At 39.0% G+C, this 24,342-nt stretch overlaps 3 protein-coding genes across 3 annotated transcripts; 2 read left to right on the plus strand and 1 right to left on the minus strand.

Moving 5' to 3' along the window:
- On the plus strand, nt 1-2,720 carry LOC139940520 (uncharacterized). The gene is made up of 3 exons (XM_071936814.1): nt 1-141; nt 701-789; nt 1,416-2,720. Exons 1-3 carry the CDS (start codon nt 54-56, stop codon nt 1,794-1,796), a joined length of 558 nt encoding a protein of 185 aa, XP_071792915.1. The 5' UTR covers nt 1-53; the 3' UTR covers nt 1,797-2,720.
- A 149-nt stretch (nt 2,721-2,869) lies between these two features.
- LOC139940518 (ADP-ribosylhydrolase ARH1-like) lies at nt 2,870-4,851 on the minus strand. Its single transcript, XM_071936811.1, has 2 exons — nt 3,869-4,851; nt 2,870-3,338 (listed from the first exon to the last, which is right to left on the minus strand). The coding sequence occupies exons 1-2, from the start codon at nt 4,693-4,695 to the stop codon at nt 3,125-3,127; spliced, it is 1,041 nt and encodes a 346-aa protein (XP_071792912.1). The 5' UTR covers nt 4,696-4,851; the 3' UTR covers nt 2,870-3,124.
- Nucleotides 4,852-4,927: 76 nt separating this feature from the next.
- Nucleotides 4,928-18,744, plus strand: LOC139940519 (phospholipid phosphatase 5-like). Its single transcript, XM_071936812.1, has 8 exons — nt 4,928-5,040; nt 5,852-6,057; nt 6,351-6,456; nt 7,191-7,278; nt 7,740-7,803; nt 9,024-9,148; nt 14,830-15,000; nt 17,000-18,744. The coding sequence occupies exons 2-8, from the start codon at nt 5,972-5,974 to the stop codon at nt 17,218-17,220; spliced, it is 861 nt and encodes a 286-aa protein (XP_071792913.1). The 5' UTR covers nt 4,928-5,040; nt 5,852-5,971; the 3' UTR covers nt 17,221-18,744.
- Nucleotides 18,745-24,342: the final 5,598 nt, after the last annotated feature.

Genomic DNA, 24,342 nt, shown 5'->3' on the forward strand with positions numbered 1-24,342 from the left:
GATAAACATTCCTCCCTTTATGATGGACCCATAGAGAGACTGAAGCCAGCACGATGCACGGGGTGGACTGTAAAATCTCATGTCTCTTCTGGCTTGTGACGGCAGGTAGTTTCGTGTTGATTCAAAACACTGGAATAACGAGTGAGTAAAATTTAAGTTTGGTAATAAATGTATATTTGTGTAGGGCAGGTCCCTGTGTAAAATGCTCTCATGTTGGGTACCTTGGGAGACTGGACCAAGGACAAAACAAAAACGGGAAAATAAAAGGACTCCATAGGGAAAATATAAAGACCGAGTGCTCCACAAGAAATTTTGTGTACGAAGTCTATATGAAAATCTTAAGTACAGGGACAATGGAAAGAACAAAAGATATCTCTACAGGGATGCATATTTGAGAATGTGTGAATGTGACACGATTAAGGCAAGTAGGTTTGCGATGACATCGTGTAAAATCTTTCATGCGAGTAGAGGTGGCTCTGGAGAAGAGCCGGTTTGTACTCGTTTCGGTCATAGTGTCGAGGAGTACAGACCGGCTCTTCTCAGAGCCACCACTGCTCTCAAAATAGATTTGTACGTGTTGTCAAACTGTGTACTATAGCCACGGCGAATCTAATTATCAATTATCTTATTCCAACCCACACCCCACCCCTTTTAACACGATTCTGTTAGAGTTAATAATGACAATTTGTTTACATCACAGATGCATCAACTATCAAAACGCCATTGCAGACAGACGTGACACAACAACTGAGTTATACCTTGGAAAACTCAGATCCGAAAGCTGGGAAGGTATATAAGGCTGTCAAAAAAGGCCTTTATGAAAATAATAAATGAAAACGTATATGGAACCAAATGTGCAGTGTAACCACATTATAATATAGTTATGTTTTTTATGGTCGTAAAAATGTTTTCAACATTCACATGGAGGCGTTCATTTTATTATGATATCTTGCTGGTTATTTTTAAAAAAGAGCGCCGTCATTTCGTTATGTTTTTACATGATACATATTTAATTACTTTGTAGTGGAATTGGTTTATAAAATGCAAGACAAATAAACGGTTTGAGTTAATTATCACTTTTATTTTTCAATATAGAGGAAAATAAATTTAATTAAATCGAGTGGTCGGGTTTTCGAGTAAACACCTCGAGTGGTTTGTGTTTTGTTTGTGATTTCCGCAAAATCTAAGTTAACAAATCGGAGCCTATGGGGACACTTTTTTCTCAGTTTTTATTTTATTTACTGATTCATAACTTATTATAGTGTCCTACGGATGCACAATCTGCATGCGTTATAGATTATTGTGAATCCGTTGAATGCAATGGCGTTGCATGCAATCTCCGACGCCTTTCTTGAGGTGTTCTTTGAAGACTATTATTTAGAACATTGTTTTTTTTCTTTTTCTCAAATCAAAAGACACCTCTTAACAAAGAGAAAGTCGAAGTCGGTGACGCAAAATCCACAACTATAAACGAGACCAGAAAAAGCAACCTGCCAGACGATGACCAGAGTACTGCCACCCTCCCAAGAACTGTCTCAGAAAACACCGGTGTGGACGAGCGGACCAGCCGGTTAGAGAGAAGCACCAAACCGACAAGCAGTAAGGCTATCAGCTATGGGATCCATTGGACTATATTCAACAACTGGCAAGTTCTAGTTGGGCTGGCCATGTTTGAGATCGTTGTTTATGTTGTCACGGTTACCGTCGTCATGGCGATGCATTCGAGAAACAGGAATTTAAGCCGTCCTGAACAGGACAGGAAATTAATTTCGAGGTTTCTGTTCCAATGTACCTAACTATTCATACAAGAGGAGTCTTGTTGTTATACAGCGACAACTTTCGTTGCTATAAAATAACTATCTATACATTTTCCCGTGGATTTAGGTCTAAACAAGATCAAATGAAAGTTTGTTTTCTCATTTGCACGTTAATTTATTGTTTCATGTCGAAATTTAAACAATGTTTGACATAATAGTTCTCAATAAATAAGTAATTTAAAATATATATATTATAATAGATATTGTCCAAGACATTTACATTCTTTAGAAAATATCATAGATCGGTTGACTAAGGTTTAAAAAACGGTGATTTTTGCGCGAAGTGGTGGCTATAGCTGTGGTTAGTTGACCAGAAAGGGGAGGGCAGGGCAAAGGCTTGGGGATGGCTAGTGCTTTGGCCCAACAACACACCCATTCAACAAGTGTTCCATACACCTACTTTCTTTGTTCACAGAACAACAAAATAATTATATTATTTATAAACGGTGATTTCTTGGCGAATTAAACAAATTAAATGGACGTCATGCCACTCTTTTTTTAAGCATAACATGACCTCAAATACACAGCTGCCGGCCACGGTTGAACAATGGTGCTCAGAAAGAAAAAAAACCTAAATTAAACGATTGTCACAATATTTTATGTGTAGGCCTACTACAACAATAGTATTATTAAGTGAAATGAAATTATATAAAATTATACTTTTAAAGACATTTGTCATCGTCTATAAGCACACACTCAAAGTTTTAATAATGAATATAACACTTACACTGAAGTTGCTGAAACCGTATTATGTACACATTTTTGGAAGGAGTAAAGCCGACGAAATTTGCGTCAATATATAGCTACCACTTTGTTGTCATAAAACTAAATTTAAAGATGCATGGTTTGTGCAATTTGGAAAGATCAAGATTACAAATAACAATAAAGATAGTTTCCAATGCATATACTCTGTTGATATGTCCCTACGCTTCTAATTTTAAACAACGATTGTGCCAAAGCATACGGCAACACGCAATGCACGTCGACTATTTCCACTATTTCGGGACTCAATATTCTTTGTGTACATTTTGGAGTCCCAAAATGGCGGCAGGGTGGCGCGGATATTGTGCGTGTTGCTATGCGAAGAGCCATGGGAAACTAATTCAAAGGCAATAGACAAAATTGGTTGTTACTAAAAAAATATCTTCTAGCGAAAAAAGAGCTGTTGATAACACAATGTGAGAAACGGCTATCTCTCTGAAGTAACGTAGTAAAAAAAAAACTAATTTTAATCTGATATAAAAGACCTCAGGCCTGAAGCCTTTGTAGGCACCTGGAAGCACACAACTGCGGTTACTTGCATAACATTAAAAGCTCATTGCATAAAGTTTAGTTCCAACATCGAGGAGTCTGTCTCTGAACTCGACCTGAGCGTGATGCCGGTCAGGGACGCCGATCAGACCGTGTATGAGCCCCCACCAGCTTGCCGCAATGGACCCGCTTGAACTACCGTCACCACCGTGGAACATGGCTCCGTTGCAAAGGTCCTCCCAGGACTCGGAGAACAGTAAAGCATCGTAGCTGAAAATAGATAAATGTATCCGTAATTAATTTTGAGAAAATATAATAACTCAATGCGAACTGCTTACAAAAAATGCAATCATTAGTTAATTGCCTGACGTTTCGACCCCTAAGTAAGGAAATTTCTTTTGAAAATTAATAACTGCAAAGCGTTAAAATGTTGGTCTACCGAACATCATAAAATAAAATACAAACCATAAGTCATTAGTGAATTATAACGGGTATCATGCAAGTTGATATATCTTGAAGATGCGGCCATCACGGGGGGGGGGGGGGGGGGCGGTGTCTGGCCGGAGATTGTCCCCGCAAATACGAAACTAATAATGGGCTGAAGGAAGATGGTTCAAAGAGGGCGCTATATCAGAAGAAGGTTGTACATGTACACTGTTTGACATGGGGAGGAGGGGGCTTGTTGTAAGTACACTTGCCAACAGCTTACCTGTAATTTTGTATTTTGGATCATTAGAAAGAAAAAATAAAATAACGAACGGATAAAGAAACATTACGCCCCAAATCAGAGTTTTCCTTACGCAATGAGGGGTGCATCGTGTCCACAGCTTCCGGGAACCATGTTATCTGCCGCAAATCGCTGATACACCTCACGCCGTCTCTCTGCTCCATACCTCCGGGGGAACTTTGGCCTGCTCTCGCCATCTAATATACCCCGCATGGCGACGTACTCCCTCCACGCGTCACCGAAATAGCACCATTCTCTTTGATTGTCATCAACATCTCTTCCGGTGGAGATGATGTATCCCAGCACCTCCGGGATCACTTGGAGGAGTCCGGCTCCCCACTCTCGAACCTCCCTTCCTTGGACCGCGTACGCCGTGAAAAGTGCCGATGTCACGGCCCCGAGATAGGCAGTTGGGTGGTGGTGTGTCATCCGAGCGCTTTCGACAGCTGTTGCTACGAGAGAGCCAAGTTGGCTGGGTTTGTGGTACCGAAGTCCAATGCACATTGAACGGGCGGTGGGACAGGCTTCAATGGCCGTCCGGGACCCGTCGAAGGGCAACTCCCAGCCCTGTGTCTCGGACGGTCTCAGGCGAGCAGTGGCCCGAAGTATACTTGTACTCGGTCTCCGGTTGGACATCATGGAAGCTGACATGCAGTCCACGTAACGAGTTGCAAACTCCGGCCATAAACTTTCAGCATGGTGACCGGTGGCCAGAGCCTCGGCGGTCACCAGATGCAACACGGTGTTCTGGCTGACTGGCCAATGTGCTGGTTTGACATCAATGTTTTCTACTACACCAATCTCTTTGAAATTTGCTTTGCTACATGAACCCAAAGCATCCCCACAGCCAGCTAGAATTAAGGCAGCCTGGTACGCCTCTAAAGACATTTCCCACGCCATGGCGAAATAAACAGTCCATGTCCTGTCGAGCTGTTGCTGTTACGTGTTTATTTGTATATTTTGAAGATATCTACAAGGAAGTTTGTTAAAAAAGATCTCAGCTTGTCTCAGGACCGCAGGTGAAAAACCTCCACCGTGCACCTGTAATGTCCGATGCACCTGCTGTGCACTCAATTGAATCGAGCGTCACTTGATGACATGGAAACGTTAAGAGGTCAAAGTTCACTCATATCTCATTGGTACCCGATCCGCTCCACAAGCATACGAGTAGTTCTACGTGTGAACCTGTGAGGAAACGTGTCGTCTTGTCAAAAGTGTCAGAAATAATGTTGTCTGCTCCAAAATGTAAGTACATTATTTGGTTTATTGTGGCTGTTAACTACAGTATTACATTAATATTGAAAAGGAAGAAGGAGTGTAGAAATAGTGTAGACTATTCAGAAAAAGGACTTGGCTAGTCCGACCATGTCCGACCTCCGAATTATTGACCAAAAAACATCACAACACAGCACTCGGTCGGTGTACACTACTGACTACACAACACTGCACTGTTGAGGTTGGAAGTGTTGTGTTGTTTAGGACATTCTTCTGTTTTAATCTTAGTTTATGTGTGTGCATTTTCATTTTCCTCTGTCTATCTTTTTATATTCAATTATGTACAACCCTTCATGATGTGTGCAACGTGTCCATATAAATCATTGTTATCAAAATATTGTTTTTTAAAAATGGTAAACAACTGGCAAATCTTGTCACTTCTTGGGCTTGGATTGGCTGACCACACCGACAGAAATGGGCGAAAACGTCTTTAGTGTTAGTGTTGATACAATCATTCAAAATAGTGACCTTGCTCTATGCCAGGAGTTCCCAATATTTTCTTTGGGAATGTTTCCGTATCCTGCCACCACTTTCACTCATTTTTTTTTTTATGAAAAAGTTGTGGCTGGATGGAAACTTTTCTGACTGGGACTGGGTATGGTGTTACTGTTATTGAATCCTCCAAAGGGAAGGTCATATACTAGAGCACCTTTCAACAAAACCAGCAATCAATCAATTCATGGAAGAGGATAATTATTTGTCTTTTTTATGGCGCAGTATGGTTGAAGAACTTTGTTCTGTGATGAATGGTTAAATTATTGGTATTTTTTTGTCTTTTCAGAAACCTGAAACACCTTCAAGAGACTTTGATTGAACTTAATTTTACAACCTGTCCTAAGACGCATGGTCATCAGTAGCAACTGCTGTACATCAGTAGGTTGCTGACGCATTAGTTCCCAGCATGGGTTGGCGCTGTATTGTGAATCCTTCAGCAGTTAAGATGATGTCTGAAATCTCCGTCCGGCTTGGTCTCTTTGCAATTTTTCTGTGAGTATAAGTTTCTCCTGTTTTTGACTTAGCACTGTGACAGTAAGATGTGTGTGGAGCAATTTCACCAAAAGAAGGGGCTTCCATAATTAGTTTATTGTTTTCGACAAAATCACCACAATGTTTGTATATTTTTGCTACATTTTTTTCAAACAGTAGCGATTTGCATTTATGGCTTTCCATAGTTTTCCCAACCTGGTTTGGTTGTCCAATCTGGGTTGGAAAAAAACTCGAGCTGTGATATTTTGAAAAGAAAGGTCAATAATTGATATTTGTTCACTTTACTTTGACAGAGTGACTGAAGAGTTGGAGCCATTTCATCGCATCATTCAACCTGAGGAGATGTGGTTGTATAGAAACCCCGTCACCAGTAGCTACACTACAACACGTGCACTCTTTGTAAGTCTATCCTGGTACTGGTCTGGGCCAAATTTCATTGCCCTGCTTACTGTGAGCAGCACATTCCACACTTTCCTCAAGCTTATTTCACACAGATACAGTGAATATTTGCATGTGTGCATGTCTACTCCAGGCTACAAAGAATTCTGCACTTACACAGCTTGCAAAGAAATTTGGTGCTTGCACAGAAAGCGGAAAATGGTAATTGTAAGCGCATAATTCGGCGGTATGCACAGCCATAAAATTGGGCCCAGGATTGTTTTCATAAACTCAGGTGGTTTTCCCATGGTTCTCTTTGATGCAACATTTCCTGAGTGATGTGAAGACAGATTATAGGAGAAGAAATTTGCCGATATTACTTTACCTCCTATATATTGATGATTGACAGCTGAATTCTCACTGGTTCACTCCCCATCATGTGCCAACATTGGCCCTGTGCATGAATACTGGCATGCGCATGGTAAATAACACAACAAAAGCATTTGCTTTTATTTTGTTGTTTACCAAGCGCATGCCAGTATTCATGCAATAGGGTGAATACACATGCCTAATTTGACAAGCCTGGTTCTTTTTTTCTTGTTGGAGAAAATACACTGTTGTTGTGGAACTGTGCACTTTTATTCTGTAATTGGAAATAATTTCAGTTTTGTTATCTCATTTCCGATTAACTTTGTTTTCTTATTTGCACCTATTTCAAATTGCAAATAATTGTTTTTTTATTTTTTTTATTTCAGACAATAATATCTGTGGTACCACTGACTATCATAGCAATATTTGCCATCATTAGAAGAGATAAAAAGGACACACACCAGGCAATTCTTGGTGAGTTTCATAGTTTTTTGTTGTTTGTTGTTGCCTTTTCGTTTAGGAGTTTTCTGCCAAGCATGGTGGCAAGGTTTATTACTATTATCATTTATAACTTTATTTGCCTATAAAACAGAACATAACAAAATACAAGACAATAAACCCCAAGATGTGTGAGGGACAGCAAATGACCCATAGATCTGTTGACCCGTATCTGGGGTATAGCAGAGGCAACAGATTAGTCTTGTGGCTCATTCTTCAAGGGTGTTTGTTGAGACAATTATTGACTGAACTGTAACTAACTTTATTTATCTGTGACTGAACTCAACAGCAGCCATCTTTTAAAACAATAATAACACCAAACAGCAACAACGAAGAGAGAGCGCTATACAGAAAAGATACTTTTGCAAGTTACTACAGTGTTAATTTTTAAATTGATTACAAACCAAAATTAAAAGGTTTTTTTTTTTTTTTCACAGCGGTTACGTTGGCCCTTGTAGTGAATGGAGTAATAACTAATTGTATCAAGCTAACTGTGGGAAGGTAAGTGATGCTCTAGATTGATGTTGAATCCATCTTCAGTTGGTAATATTTTGAAAGAAAGCCTCTGATCCTTAAAAAAGACAGCAAATGCCTGAGTATTGAATGGTGATGATAAAGAAGTTCATTTTGGGTTGATTCAAGACAAATTTAGTAAAGAGGGACTTGAACCTGAGTCCTCCAGATTACTGTTCAAATAAAACTAGTTTGCATAGTAAACTATTCTGGTCTTCTTTCAAACAATTCTGGGCCAGTACTCATTTTTAGAAAACGGCCCTGTCGTCTTGATGATGAAATAGCTGAAGTATATTTTGTTTCAATTTATTTGCTGGATATATGTGGATGTTATGACTGTTATTGTAAAGAAATCATTTATATAAGAGTGTTATAACTGGACATCCTAAGGGCACACGTCGTTCGAGGCCAAGTCATCAAAATACAGGTTTCAAATTCTTCTTAAGGTCAAGTTAACGTCTTTTCTCAACGCTGCATACTACCCCAGTGAGCTGAGATGGCTAATTAACTACCAAGCCCAATGGCGAGGGAACGGAAGGGGGTACCTATGACATAGTGTTATCACCTCTTTAAATCTTATATCCACATTGGCGTGTATGCTGCCCAAGGATTCATCATAATGAGATGGCTAATTAACTACCAAGCCAAATGACGAGGGAACAGAAGGGGGTACCTATGAAATAGTGTTATCACCTCTTTAAATCTTATATCAACATTGGCGTGTATGCTGCCCAAGGATTCATCATAATGAAGCAAGTGTAAAAAAAAGGTGGTTAATGAAATATGCCTCAAGTAAGAAGAGGGCTTTTTTCATGAATATTTGTGGGATGACTATCAATTGGTTTGAGTATTTAGAGCAGGGTTCTCACAATTTGTTCATTTCTTTTCATCAAGAGAAACCCTTATAGAAAATATTCAGATTGCATAGTATGGCTTTTAAAACATTCTGAAAACATGGGCCCAATTTCATAAAGCCTGTAAGCATTGATATTTGCTAAGCACAGCAAATAATGCTTAACCGTTACCAGCCAAAATGCCATAAAATTTACATTGTTGCAACTGGTGCCCCAGTTACTGTTTGTATAGCAAAGTAATTTACTATGCAATATTTTCTGCTTAACAGCTCTATGAAATTGTGCCCTTTTTTCAATTTAGTGTGACTTTGCCAAAACAATATTTGAATCTTGTTTGTTTATTTTATGCCACAGACCAAGACCTGACTTTTTCTGGCGATGCTTCCCTGATGGCAAGACCTCACTGGATATGAAATGTACTGGAGATGCTGATATGATTACAGAAGGGCGGAAAAGTTTCCCCAGTGGCCATTCATCATGTGAGTAAAGTTACACACTAATCCTAAGCCCTTTTCACACTATACATGTATTCCTTTCTTGCCTCTGTGCTTCATTTTTGAAAGACGAAGGGCACCAAAGCATTTTCTCTACGGTAAAGGGCACCCTATGAGGAAATTTTTCTACTGGAGCATTGCAAGGGTGCCAAGGCAATGACCAGGGGTCATGGAGGCAATCCCCCTTCATTGGCTCCATGAAGCATCAGGCTTGCTCTTATTCCTTGTAAGATATAGCCCCGTGGAGGCTCTTAGACTTTTTTTATCCCATGGTTGCCTTGGCGCACTGTGTTCCCATTCCACAGGGTTTTGGTTGCACGTTACAAGAATACCCCGGTGTTTTACCACTTACACCACTTACCCCTACTCCAGAGCAGTTTGTTTGATGGGGCAGACTGGGGGGTTAAGCAATCCTAATATGAAAAGGACAGCTGTTACTCCTCATGTTCAAGAATAAATTTGCTGCTAGAAAAATGTAATTATTCTTAAATGTAACAGTGCCCTCTGTTGATGACTTCGAATGAGCAAGAAATTGACCTTTGTATTCAATATGCATGGCTCATCAATTGACAAATGGTGTGATCGTACAACTTGAAGGACAATATGTTTATACACTATTGACTTAAATTGTCTCGCTTGGTTCTTTATTGACTGTTGTCTAAAGTTTTTAAGAAATTTATTTTGATTTCCAAATCCTTTTGATTTATACTTAGTCATGCATTGTAAACTAAATTCAACCGGATATTGGCTTCTTTTCTCCTTGGAAAAGTGAGATCACCTTTGGCATTGGTTAAGCTGTGATGGCATTGTTAGACAAAATGAGTCAGGTTTACTTAAATACCAAGTAAAAGGCCTAAACCCTGGATGAAATAAAAGTCACCTTCCGTTAAGGTGAGCCCTCGGTTGCTGCTTCCAACTTGTAGATGTAGTGTCGTAAATTTGGGTGTGCTCCCTGGCTGTATGGCAGTTAAAGGTTGTATGGCTTCTGAGTGGCACCTGGAACCATAATATTGACAAGATAGGGAGACTGTCAACTTAGGGTTAGATAGCTCAATTGATAGAGCGCTGGCAGACAAGGTTGGTGTCAGTTCGTGGAATACGGTGAAACACAACAAATAGGCCTACAAGAGTAAACAGACATTACACATGTAAACAAATACCTTACAAAACACTGTATCAAATGAAATGACATCTCACTGAAAGCAAGATTAGAAACTTGAAGTGTTTTTTTTCTATTTTCATTAGGACTCTTATTAAAAAAAAAAAGTGAATCGCAAAAGCTTTAGTGACCTTGTAGCGCCTCTTTGAAAACTAAATAACTTCGACCCAAAACAATTTCCTTTGCCCTCAAGCTATGGAATTCCTTTGCATTATTCCTTAAAATAACCTTCTTCATTGGAACAAGCTCTGCCTGCGGGGTTCTCTCCCAGTTTTATTTTACAATTAAATAACCCCATGGCAATCTGAACTCATCAGGACCCCTGGCAGACCTGATGTAGATTTCATTTGACAGCCAGTTGTAACATGTAAGCACTGTTGGCCTTTTACTGTTATTGGACTGTTTATTACATAAGACCTTCTCCTTGTGTGCCATCCAACATGACTCAAGTCAAATTCTTGTCTGTCAGAATGGAAATTGGAACAACAAAAAAACTTGTCCACTGTTTGTGTGGCACAGAAAATGTTACACATACCTTAATGCTTGACATTTTTTTATATGAATAAATCATTTGATGAATGAGGTAAATCGTAAAGGCAGGGTAATTTCCAAGACCAGTATCCTCACTTGGTGTATCCCAACACGTGCATAACAAACTTGTGAAAGGGTACAAAATGTACATTACTCTCAAGACAAACTTCCATGCTTTCGAAAATTTCAACGCAGTAGGGTCTACATATTGTGTTTCAGTAGAATACCATGATTTTTATCAAATCGAAAAATCAATATAAACTACAAGGGAAATTAACTGGGTAATTTGTTAAATGATTTTTAGGGTTGAACTAAGAAAAATTTACTAGAGTGGGATTCGAACAACGACCTCTGGATTAACGTGCCGGCGCTCTACCAACTGAGCTATCTAAGCCATTGTTTGACTAGAGTGGGATTTGAACTAACGACCTCTGGATTAACGTGCCGGCGCTCTACCAACTGAGCTATTGACTTTGATAGCTCAGTTGGTAGAGCACCGGCATGTTAATCCAGAGGTTGTTGGTTCAAATCCCACTCTAGTCAATTTTTCTTTGTTCAACCCCAAAAATCTAATTGAAAAATTGTAAAATACTTCAGTGATAGTGTCATAGAAGTGATCACCATTTGGTATTGGTTTGGGTGTGATGGCATTTCCAACAATATGAATCATATTTGATTTCAAAGACAAATTTGAAACGATACATAGTTACCAATGACAGTGGACTAAAATCAAAGACGTCAACTCAATAACTTCAAACCAGAACAGTTTTCAGTGGGCCCTAAAGCAACGGATTTCCTTTGTATTGTTCCTTAAAAAACAAAACTTCCTATTGGAGAATCTTTACCAAAGTTCCATTCTAGTTTGTTGTTTTTTACAAATAATAACCCCATGGCTATCTAAACCCATCACACCTGATATAAATTTCATTTGACAGCCAGTTAGAAGCGCTTTTAGCCTTGTACTCTTATTATATAAGACTCCTCAACGGAAATAGTGGACTATCCAACCTGACTCATGTCTTTTAAAACCTTGTCTGTCAATGCGGCTCAAAATTAAAGTTGAACCAAAATCTACACATTGTTTATTTGGTGCGCACCTTAGATTATTGTATTTGACACACCCCAGTAGTTCTTATTCTTCATTGAAATCAGGCTGGGTGGTCAACTTATGGCATTAACTGTAACTTCAGTGATTTTCAATATGCTGTTCATAAAAGATGCCAACAAAATGTGATTAATTGCGGCTGAGCACATACTTTACACTTAGTACACCTGGATACCTACACCTTAACCAAATGTACAATAACCAGCACCAGAACCACCTGCCCCGTTGCTTGCAACCTGTACCTACAAGAGCTCCTTAACTACATTACCTGTAACCAGCTCCTCAACTACACACTAACCAGCTCCTTAACCACCTATAACCAGCTACCCTAATCACCACTCACCTAACCATAGAGCTAGCACATTACCTAGAACCAGCTCCATAACTACCTGAACACTAACCAGCTCCTTAACCTCATGTAACCAGCCCCTTAACTAAACCACCTGTACCCTAACCAGCTCCTTAACCTATATGCTAGTATAGCATCTTTAAAGGCAGTGGACACTATTGGTAATTGTCAAAGACTAGCCTTCACAGTTGGTGGATCTCAACATATGCATAAAATAACAAACCTGTGAAAACTTGAGCTCAATCGGTCATCGAAGTTCCCAGATAATAATGAAAGAAAAACAACCCTTGCAACACGAAGTTGTGTGCGTTTAGATGGTTGATTTCGAGACCTCAAGTTCTAAACTTGAGGTCTCGAAATCAAATTCGTGGAAAATTACTTCTTTCTCGAAAACTATGGCACTTCAGAGGGAGCCGTTTCTCACAATGTTTTATACCATCAACCTCTCCCCATTACTCGTCACCAAGAAAGGTTTTATGCCAATAATTATTTTGAATAATTATCAATAGTGTCCACTGCCTTTAAAACAAAATAATATATCTTGCTATCATAGAAGTCGGGCCCGATGCTTCATTTTTGAAAGGGTAGGAACACCAAGAATTTTCTCATTTGTAAAAGGCATCTCTTTGTTGAATGTGTATGGGGCATCAAGGCATAAGGGGCAACTGAGGTGATTGCCCGCAATGCCTCCGTAAAGTATCAAACCTGAGTAATAATAGAATGGTGGTTTGGCAAGCTGCTAAAGATGTTACAACCAGCATCCTGGTACTAATATTGACACTTTTGTTGGCCTAAGTTCTTCAGCAAATATTATCCAGTTGCGATGTTACCTCTGAATTTTCTTCATTAAATGAACATTATATACTGTGTGACTGTGTGGGCGGCTTGTTGAAACAGGAGGAAGCCTCTTTCATATTAGTTATTTTCTCAACTAATTAATGGTTACAAATAGAAATAATTGCTTCCATGTAACACTAGATAGAAGGGCTCACAATTAGGCCTAACACTAGCGGGGGGAGTAGAATTGTCTAGTAAAAATAGCTATGGGCTGGCAGGCCTGTATGCTTCGTTTGTGAAAGGGCAAGGACACCAATGCATTTTCTCCTTGTTTAAGGGCACCCTATGAGGAATATTGTAAATTTCTGCTGGAGCATTTCATGGGCATCAAGGCAGTGACCAGGGGGCATGGAGGCAATCAATTTTGTTGCCTCCGTGAAGTATCAGGCCTGGGCTGGTCAAGACCACATGACCGTGTGGGCGACTAAAAAATATGCAACCTACTTTTTTTTTAAAGTGTTCAATCATTTTTGAGTGTGTGCAGAATTTTATACTAAGGAAAAAGGAGCTGGATACCGGTCACAAATTGACTTGGTGACATTGTAGTTTGGCTGGTAACCTTATTCTGGTAAATCACAATTTTGTTGTGCTTTGAAGCTACTTTTTGTGCTTAAGCAGCTTTTCATGCTTAAGCAGCATTAGGATTTTGGGCCTTCATTGTGGTCACTTTTGTTATTACATCAAAGATATACAGTTTTGACATTAGACATTAAAGATTTGGGCGACTAAAACTTCCTGGGGGCAAGTAAAAGTGTACAGTTCATAGCCTGGTGGGCTACTTAAGAAAAAAAGCTTACATACAATGCCTGTTAATGATTGATGATATAGAAAGTGAGATGATTGTCCAAGGTGATTTCCCACTCCCACACACTCCTGAGGGCAAGGTCTCCTCATCCAAGATGAGTCAACCCCAAGACAGGCATTGTGTAACGGCCTAGACCTGTAGAACATCAAGCTGACTCACTAAGCCCAATTCATACTTCCTGCTAATGGTGAATGATATTTGACGCCACAAATTTGCAACAGAGATTTATATTTGCTCAACTCCTGCGAAATATGTGACAAAAAATTTGCTTTGCATTTGCAGGCTTTACAGGCTTTATTGTAAATAGAAGGGGCTCGCCCTGGTGTTCCTGGCGCGCTACAGCATCTTGTAAACCAAGGGTGCTATAAAGGAATAGGTCTCATATACTTGGCTCCACTCCACATACCTTGCAGGAACTATTACTGAGCACTTTGATTTGCCCCTAGGCGTGTGATAAAGTGCAATATAAGAACCCAGTATTATTATTAGTTACAATTATAAGCTCTGTATCTGCTACTGTGCATGTAGATCATTCGGAAGAGGTGGATCAGGGGATCACACTTTGCTTTATTGATCCTAATCAACCTCAAAGCCTCCTCAACGCACTCAACGCATTAGTTATGCTTGATTTTTATAAATTTTAACATCTTTATCCACAAATCACTGAGGCCTACTGCTTCATAATGTCAATCGGGTAAATTTACCAAAGTATGGAATTCATGTTTTTTTTAAATGTGTGTGGCAGTTTGAAATTTGTAATTAATATTTTTTTTGTGAGCATTTTGACAATGGAAATTTTCATTTTATGGACATTAAATGATTTAGAATAATGAACTTGACTTTTCTTTCATCCCCCCCCCCCCTCCCTCTTTTTCTGCAGTTGCATTTGCTGGTCTAGGTTTTGCCTCGTTGTACCTGGCAGGCAAGCTACGCTGCTTTGAGGCCCAGGGTCGTGGGAGTTCCTGGAGGCTGTGCCTTGCAGCCGCACCTGTTATATCAGCCATGCTGATTGCTCTTTCAAGAACGGCTGATTACCATCATCACTGGCAAGGTAAGCTCCTTTCTTATTTGTCCCTTACTAGCATCCTGATTTCATCTTAGTAAAACTGATTGCTCACAAAGCAATTTGTCATCAACTTGTCAACAACCTTTGGTTGAAATCTTGTGTTGGTTTTGTAGTTAAAGATAAGACTTGGTAGAAGTGTTATTTCAATAGACCAACAAAAGTGTGACATTTAGTTTCAAGTCGCTATAATAGTTGTCAGACGGAGGATGTACACTAGCAGGCTTCAATAGACCAACAAAATCATGACACTTAGTTTCAAGTCGCTATGATAGTTGTCAGACTGAGGATGTACACTAGCAGGCTTCAATAGACCAACAAAATCATGACACTTAGTTTCAAGTCGCTATGATAGTTGTCAGACTGAGGATGTACACTAGCAGGCTTCAATAGACCAACAAAATCATGACATTTAGTTTCAAGTCGCTATGATAGTTGTCAGACTGAGGATGTACACTAGCAGGCTTCAATAGAAAAACCAAATCGTGACAATTAGTTTCAAGTTGCTATGATAGTTGTCAGACTGAGGATGTACACTAGCAGGCTTCAATAGAAAAACCAAATCGTGACAATTAGTTTCAAGTCGCTATGATAGTTGTCAGACTGAGGATGTACATTAGCAGGCTTCAATAGACCAAGAAGTCGTGACATTTAGTTGCAAATCGCTATTGAGGATGTACACTAGCAGGCTTCAAGAGACCAACAAAATCGTGACATTTAGTTTCAAGACGCTTTAATAGTTGTCAGACTAAATAGTTGTCAGACTGAGGATGTACATTAGCAGGCTTCAATAGACCAACAAAATCGTAATATTTAGTTTCAAATTGCTGTAATAGTTGTTAGACTGAGGAAGTAAATTAGCAGGCTTCAATAGACCAACAAAATCGTGACTGAGTATTGTGTTTGATAAGGGCTTATCTAAGGCGAATTTCAGTAGCTTGGAGTTTGTAAGCTCCCCAGGGAGTTAGAGGAGTCTTCTAAAAGTATGCCAAACAAATAGGGATAATCACCTTGATCTAGCTTCTAGGATATGTGTGCTATATAACAAACCAAATCTTGGTAATGATGACCTGTGTTGTAGGTGTCCCCCACCCCTCTATTACATAAATGTGTTTGTCTCTATACTTGTGTTCTTGAGTAAGATGCTTGCTTCTCTACACCCAGGTGTATAAATGAGAAACAACAAGGGCTGAGATGGTGTTGTGTTCAATTTTCTCCTCTGGGTTCAAACAAGAAACTTGGAACAGTATAAAAGGTTGTGGGTTCGAATCCCAATCGAGTGATTTGCCATTGCTTCATCACAAAACCAATTAAAGTACCGAGTATACAGTGCTTACTACACATCGGTGTAGGGGTAAAAAAGAAATTGCATTCTTTAAACTTTAAACTTAATCTATTAAGGGAGCTGTAGGTTAAACAGTGTACAGCATTATAGTGTTTACTATGGATTTGAGACATTGCATGGTTAGGTATCAATATCGATTCAGTTTGTGGTAACACCATGTGTGTGTGTCTACTTGTCAGGTAGATTTTGTTCTTTAGGGAACTGTCTTGCTTTATATTCTACTACTGTGGAGTAGATATATTGTATGGGTTAATTACACTATGCACTATATGAGAATCTACGCTTGATTTATCGTAAAACAGGTTATCAGAATCTGTTTGTGACATCACACTGTAATGTCGGTAAAATCATATTGTAGGTAGAATAGTGTACAGCACTATTGTGGTATAGGGTTTGAGGCATTGCTTTAGAGAGCTGTCTTGCATTATATTATACTACCAAGGAGTAGATATAATGTATAGGTTAATAAAAACAATAGGCTAGCCTAGGCTTGATTTATCGTAAAGCGAGAGCAAATTTTGTTTTGCGATTTGGATAGATTCGCATTTAAAATAAATCTTTGTTTGTCGAAATTGTCCCAAATATGAATAAAATTGTAACTCCCGGTGATCTCAAGACAGGACATGTTTTTTTTGTCCACAGATGTTGTTATTGGCTCACTTCTTGGTTTTGGTGTTACGTTTGTGTGTTATCGACAGCATTATCCGCCCATAGCTCATTCAAACTGTGACAGATGTTACGCATCATTAACACCTTTCGCATCTATACCAATGTTTAATGAGTCGCCGAGGGACGAGTATGAACATAATGTTGCGATAGCGAATGGGCCGAGGGATCAGGACGGCTCCATTAAACTGGTTTGAGGGGGTGGATGGAATCTCAGAGGGGAAGCGGAACGTTTGAAGTGAGCTGAATTGTTGTGCGTCTAATTGCTTTTCTATGACTCAAGTTTATGTTACCAACTCAGCAAGAATGGCAGCGAAGTTACTTTTCTCAAACTCAGAACTGTGCAACCAAAGCAAGGATAGCAGCCATGTTGTTTTTCTCAAACTCAGAACTGTGCAACTAAAGCAAGGATGGCAGCCATGTTGTTTTTTTCAAACTCAGAACTGTGCAACTAAAGCAAGGATGGCAGCCATGTTGGTTTTCTCCTGTAACCAAAGCAAGGATGGCAGCCATATTGATTTCTCCTGTATCCATAGCAACAATGGCAGCCATGTTGGTTTTCTCCTGTAACCAAAGCAAGGATGGGCACCATGTTTATTTTCTCTGGAACCAAAGCGAGGATGGCAGCCATTTTGTTTTCCTCCTGTTTAACTTAAAGCCTACTATTCTTCTGCGGTGACGTCACAGGTTTTTCACCAGTTGAATATCAAAGGACCAACTGCCTTCACTTACAAAAAAATCGTAATAGTAAATGAAAATAAAATATAAGGCGTCATTTAAATCCAACAACACGTAACTCAAGTATTTGAAACTTTTTGCCATTTGTGAAACAAACTCGTTTGAATTCAGCTGTCTTTAATGTGCATGTTGTTATTGTTCTTAAAATTGTCAAATCATTCTGCTAACTTTCAAAATGTTATGAATTGGTTTACATTCTTATTAGATTTCTTTAAAATTTGATCATTTTTTACTTTGATGGAAGCACGAAACAGGCTTATATCCATTGCATCAAGCAAAATAAGCAACTGTAATTTAGTTGGATACTCGAATGCTATTTCCTGGACTGTAACAGTGCGTGTACATGTATTGCATTCACAAGTATTTGTCTTTTTCATATGTACCGTTTCATATTTACTTTGTTATCAGTAAGGTTTCATATTAAAACTGTTTTAAAAACAATTCTCACCAACAATGTTTAATCTGGTGTGGGCATATGTTATGTGCATATTTCTAATCTATAATTGTGGTAATGTCCATAGGCCTTAAGTTTAAATTTTAATATTATTTTTATTTATTTCACAGAAGTGAATGTTCTCTTATAAAAACAGCAGGTAAATAAATAAATAAATAAATAAATAAATGCTTTTAATGCGAAACAAATCAATGTGTTTTGTGCAATTTAGTACAGACTTACACAATCTTTTTTTCAGGTTGGGATTGTCTACGTGTCGTTAGGTCGGCCACGTCATGACTTATTGACACTGCAGATTGGATTATATGAATATGCAAACGTATGATTGACCATGTCTGAATTGCTACTGGTTTGGCCAATCAGAATCATTATATGCAAATGTTATTTAAAAGGTTTTAAAGAGTTTTTTTTAATATAATGACCAGACTTCGTATTCCAAAAGTAAAATGTTTTTACTTTCTGTAGCTACCGCTCCGTCGAAATTCGTTCAATCGTGAAATTAAAACAAAAATGGTCTGAGAAACGTTCGATGCAACAAAAGTTTTCCTGTACACTTTTATAAACAACACCAAAATAACCATCCATGTATGAAGTACACATACCTGTTTTAACACGAGTAGGCCTAGATTCTTTCGTATGAATGTGTCTGATCCACCATCTCCACACATTGATTCCGGTATACCATCAGGGTCACTGACCCCAAAAGACGCGATCTCTTCCAATCAGACAATCTAAAGCCTTCGGTAGTTAATCGAAACATAATGGTGACAGGGGGACCCTGAAAAGGCGGCAAAATGTACAGAAAATGTGCGAAGTGCCCGCACAGAACGATAGAAAAACATGTTCCTTTTATTGTAGCCTGCGTTGAAAAGGCATGACCACGGTGATTGGCGGGTGGCAAAATGCTTGCTAGACGGGCAGTACAACATGTGTTTAATCATAGAGCAACACTTTTTAGAGGACTTTGACTAAAGATAAGCTGTAAACAACTTTCAAGACTACCTTTTGAAAGAAAACACATCATGTGGGGCACAGATGACATAATCAGATATTTTTTAAATGGAAGTATGATACTTTAATATCAAAAGGGAAAGTAAACGCACTGTTATCATTTTTTGTAATGCTATTTATGAATATATTTGTTGATTTGTTTGTTTAGGTGTTTGTTTGTTTGTTTGTTTGTTTGGTAAAACACTAGTATCAAGAGCTGGACAAAATCAACGCTCATCATTGGTTTAGACTTTTCTTCCGTAAGCCCACGAAAGATACGAAATGTTTTGAGTGTTTTCACGTGTGAGTGTATTTCGAAATCAAAAAGGGTAAAGACATCAGGCGATGAGCAACATCAGCTCAAGTAACATCATTCAATAATATAGGTAATCTTTTGTTGAACTGTAATCTATTATTAAGAGCCTATTTCGATATCGGACCATAGCCATTGAAGTGTTTATGTACTGGCATTTTATAACTTCCAAGCTGAGTTTAAATCACAATGGGTTATTTTTCTCTATGTCTATATTTATTATTCACCCGTCAGTCACGATTGTCATTGAGAAAACTAACATTGGTAACATGGATCGATATTAGCCAGACATCGGCATAATGGGTCATCAGAGTCCTTACTCTAGTTTCCCTGAAACATGACTGGTGAAAACAAAAAGTTTGCCTTCACTGAGTAGAGGTTATAAGGGGACAAAATAAGGAGAACATTTTGGGGATTGTGCCTTGAGTTGAGCCTTGACCGTGTACACGTATGGAATTTGGCACGCAGTCAGAGTTCGTCACGTGTAAATTTGCTTAAGTGCCATATTGCAGATTTGAATTTTTAAAAACTAATCAGCAGCAAAACAAGTATTTTTGCAAGTGTTTGCCGTTGCTAATGCATGTATTGTTTAAATGGTAATTCTGCGAAAGGCCTATAGCCAAGTGCGTTTCTCATGTACTCTGAATCTGAACTGTATTGAGAGAGTTGCGACAGGGAGGACCAGTTTTCTTTGACCACTTGGACGCCATTTTTGTTCTAACATGCACAACCCAAAGCGCAGTCTACTAGTCTTGCACCTCTAATGAGCACCGTGCGTTTTTGGACAGAAACATAGCTTCTTGTACTCCAAATTCTAAACTTGTATCACCAAAGGCACAACCCATCACCCCTGCCACACTTAAGTACTTTCTGGTCACAATATTATTTGGGTTTTTTTTGTGTGTGTAAAAAAAAACAATTAAGTCGATTCGGTATATACTGTACTCAGTATTTAAAAATATAGTTTTATTTTGGCAGTATTTTGTTTTTATCCGGATGTAAGATGCTAATTTTGTTGACAATTGAGTCGTGACAGAGCTTTGAAGGAACCGCCATTTGAATTGATAAAATGTTTTTTGTTCTTAAGACTATCTGTGTGCCTGTTCTGATCGTTTGAATGCGAATGCATCTTAGAAAACTTTGGCACTTAGGGCACCAAGGCAACGGCCAAGGGGCATGGGGGCAATCGCCTTCGTTGCCTCCGTGGAGTACCAGGCCTGTAATTAGACCGACTTGCTTTCCATACCTAATGATCTCATCTTACACGTTATTTGTATATGGTAATTGTCGTACCTTGCCCTATTTATGGCCGTGTGTGTATCGATGTATGCGATCATAAAGTTACTTGGTACATGTAGTTATCAAGGACGAGTTGTTGTCTGCTTTCAGTTCGAGCCTCTACCCTAAATACAGTCTCTGTCAAGTTCTTCAAGGTTTCTGAGGGAAAATGCGCTTACGAACTTAAGGACCAGTTTCAGTTCCTAACGACGAACTCGTCTTAACCTTGCATCAATAAGTTGTAGTCGTTTTGCACTTTCTTACTGGGACCATGAATCAGGGCGTGGGGCACAACAAGCACATTTGACGGACTCCAATAGTTCATAGTGTCTGATAGTTTAATTGGGGAGGGGGGACGACAAATAAATGTTTCTTTTCGGGGGCCGTTTGCTTTCCAAGAGAAACAATATTGCTCAAGTACCCTCACCTCACTTCTACCAGGGGTTACCAAAAGGTAGATGCCATCATTTCTTACATACGCCCTAAGGTCCTGATCCAAGTTTCAATGTCAGCAATGACTCTCACCCTTGGACCTTCGACCAGAGATCTAAACATGTTTCACTTTATTAATGTTTGGTTTTTACCCATATACCCATGTTTCACTTTATCACGCTACATGTACATATATATAGAAAATGTCCTTTTTCTATGATCACCGTGAGTGGGAGGCCTTGCTAAACTCTAGGGTATCATGCACCCCTCAAGGGTAGAAAGTTTGACCGATGGACTTATATCACTCTACCTTGACCGATACTTTACATCCTGCTGTAATATCAAACAAGAATGAGAAAGTATATATAGCTTATAATTAGCTGTCTTGGGACAACCTTCATACATGGCGAGAGTGTTAATTGCATAGTGATAAGACGTCATTGACGTAATACAATATTGTTAGATTATCTCAAACTTTTAATTAGCTTCAATATGTCTGATGTGTTAAGTTACCGTTATGGTTGTTTGGTGCTAGTCTTCTTTCAATGCTGTTTAACAGATTCATGTGTTGTAAAATCGAATTGGTAGGCATTTCTGGCTGCGGCTGGCGTCCACGTAGTATTGGCCTTCCTCTATACGGGAACTGACTATAGTTTTATAAGACGGGTGCTCTATGGAATAAGAGAGGTCACTTTGTATGTAGGACTTTGACTTTTCAAGTGTATGAACGAGGACAGTTGTTGTGTTATGCTCCATCTTTTGTAAAAGTGTGTTAAGGTCAGGTCTTCAAGTGGAAACCCGTTCCAGGGCGTCGCTTTAGTGTCCGTTGTTGGGATTTCGTTGCTGAGTTTTTGCTTATAAGAAACGAGCGCCCTCTATTTTCCGTGATGCCTTGTCCACGTTTGTTGTGTATTTTTATGATTGGGTGAACCATAATTATTTTGGGAGTGTGTACCTTCAGACTTAATTAAGCAAAGAACAGCACTATCTGCTTAGCAGGCACAGTCGGTGCTTAATTCTTAGCAGTAAGTGGCGACTTGTTGCTCGCCGATGCATCAACTGGATTTTTTTTTTTGGCGGGGGGGGGGGGGGTGGAGGGGGTCACTAGTCGAAGGGGCCAAGGGCTGAGCAGGCGACCTGCTGCGGCCAAGGAGATCTCACTTATCCATCGCGGTTCTTGAACGGTCAAAGTGGGTGTGGGGTATGAGTTCACGGTCCTTTCTTGCCTGAGGGTTATAGGAACAAGAAGAATGACTTAAACAATAGAAAGTACACCCTGTAACAGTTGCAGCTGATTAAAGTGTCTTGTTAAGACAGTTCAAAACTGTCTTGGTATTTTTTAGTAAAGAATGCCCAGGCATGGAATCCACCCAGTATGTTTAGTAGATCAAAGTGGGTACCACCTCAGCAACTCTGGCCGCATCATTCACAAAATAATGGGCAATCGGGAAATTTGAATCTTAGGAGGTTTAAAAATGTCACAATACTTATATTGATCTCTAATCAACGGGGCATTTGAGACGAAATAACTTCTTATTGTACTTACACTTACTATAATAAACATCTTGAAACAAATTTAATGCAATTATTTTCGGGGTCTCTAAAATAAGGTTTGTGTGGGAAGTGTATGTGGTATGATTAAATAATACCACAACACTTTCCTTTGGTAAAGAAGTGGACCATCTGCATATCTCCCTGTGCAAGATGGGGAAATGAGTGACTTGACAAAAATTGGTAGGCCCCTACACCTGCCTGCCAGTGGAAATTTGAATGTAGACCTCGATGGATAGGCATATTCTTATTTTACTGGATAGGCATAGCTATGTGTACGAATGCTGAGATATTAGGATGCCGCATGAGCTACCGTTATGCGAACAATGAGAACAGACACAATATGATGCCGCCATTTTAAACCATTGTAATAATAATATTTCCCAATGACCTAAAAATAGACATTATATAACATTACGTAATCTAAGGCAGTTCTGCGCAAGCGCTCGTTGTTCAAGGTCCTTTCAGATTCATAAAAGTGCACTACACCCTGACGACAAAGTGGTTTAGATACTGCAATAAAAATAGAAACATAAATTCAATACCATGTTTAACGTGTGTATATAAAGCTGTCGCGACCAGGTGTCGCTCCCAACCAGGTGCTCAGTATTTGTACTGTAAAACCTTGAGTTTGTTTTCTCTAAAGTACTATAAAACTGCGCCCCCTTTCAACCAACTTACCATAATCACGTCTTGAGCTAAGACTACACACACCATTACCCTGTATGTTAAATTAGTCGTTTGGAGGAATGTACCATTGCAATGACAGGTGCGTCATATCTCAACATGGCTGAACTGTCAACTGACATAGTCTTGCCGGTGTCCTACTACGGCAAATAACGTAAAAGTCAAGAGTCACTACATATTTCCATGACGTCTGTACATGGCTGCACTGCACATAATGTTATATAAATGTTGGCATATATCTACTTGATTCCGATGTTCAACTGGTTGATCCTAAACAAAAATCAGTGTTAAGTTGTGATTAAATAGCCAGAAAAAAAGTATATTAAAACCTGCACATGTACGTAGTGTTGCCCAATGGTTTAACCCTTGTACGTATTTATGTTTAGATTTGTATCTTGTTACTGAAAATGTAAACCATACCTCAATGAATTAAGTTTCGTTAAACTAAAGTCAATATACTACTACCACTGTATGATTTGTTCTCATAATAGTCCTAGTGCAGTTTAATGAAGAAAAAGGTAAATTTAAAAACCCAAACACTATCATCATTACAAATATAAAAAAACACTTTGTCATGCAATTTCGTTCGCCCTGTCTGAAAATGAGGATTTTAATGTACCATTCGCCAATTCTGTCCCAAACGGAGGATGAAGGTCCCAGACAAGATTAGACGTCATAAGCAGTTGCTCCAGCAACTTCTGCATCTATTCATGTTATAAAATGAAGTACTGTAGAGGATGACACTCCTTTATCATAGGTTTTACCATGGAGTAAGGTTTTACGAAGGTGCCTTTAGCATATATACGACCCTTCCTTCTCCCTTAAAGGGAATGTATATTTTTTGTAATAACGTTTTTTTGTGTTTTTTTTTTTTAT

Source organism: Asterias amurensis, chromosome 8 (assembly GCF_032118995.1).
Source record: "Asterias amurensis chromosome 8, ASM3211899v1".
Taxonomy (NCBI): domain Eukaryota; kingdom Metazoa; phylum Echinodermata; class Asteroidea; order Forcipulatida; family Asteriidae; genus Asterias; species Asterias amurensis.

Bases quoted from the DNA above. Each gene is read 5' to 3' on its own strand.
- LOC139940520 (XM_071936814.1), top strand. From the start codon at position 54: ATGCACGGGGTGGACTGTAAAATCTCATGTCTCTTCTGGCTTGTGACG. The intron at 142-700 runs GTGAGTAAAATT...TTTACATCACAG, and splicing joins TCAAAACACTGGAATAACGA to ATGCATCAACTATCAAAACG. The intron at 790-1,415 runs GTATATAAGGCT...TCAAATCAAAAG, and splicing joins CAGATCCGAAAGCTGGGAAG to ACACCTCTTAACAAAGAGAA.
- LOC139940518 (XM_071936811.1), bottom strand. From the start codon at position 4,695: ATGGCGTGGGAAATGTCTTTAGAGGCGTACCAGGCTGCCTTAATTCTA. The intron at 3,339-3,868 runs GTAAGGAAAACT...ATCTATTTTCAG, and splicing joins CACGATGCACCCCTCATTGC to CTACGATGCTTTACTGTTCT.
- LOC139940519 (XM_071936812.1), top strand. From the start codon at position 5,972: ATGGGTTGGCGCTGTATTGTGAATCCTTCAGCAGTTAAGATGATGTCT. The intron at 7,804-9,023 runs GTAAGTGATGCT...TTTATGCCACAG, and splicing joins ATCAAGCTAACTGTGGGAAG to ACCAAGACCTGACTTTTTCT. The intron at 15,001-16,999 runs GTAAGCTCCTTT...TTTTGTCCACAG, and splicing joins TTACCATCATCACTGGCAAG to ATGTTGTTATTGGCTCACTT.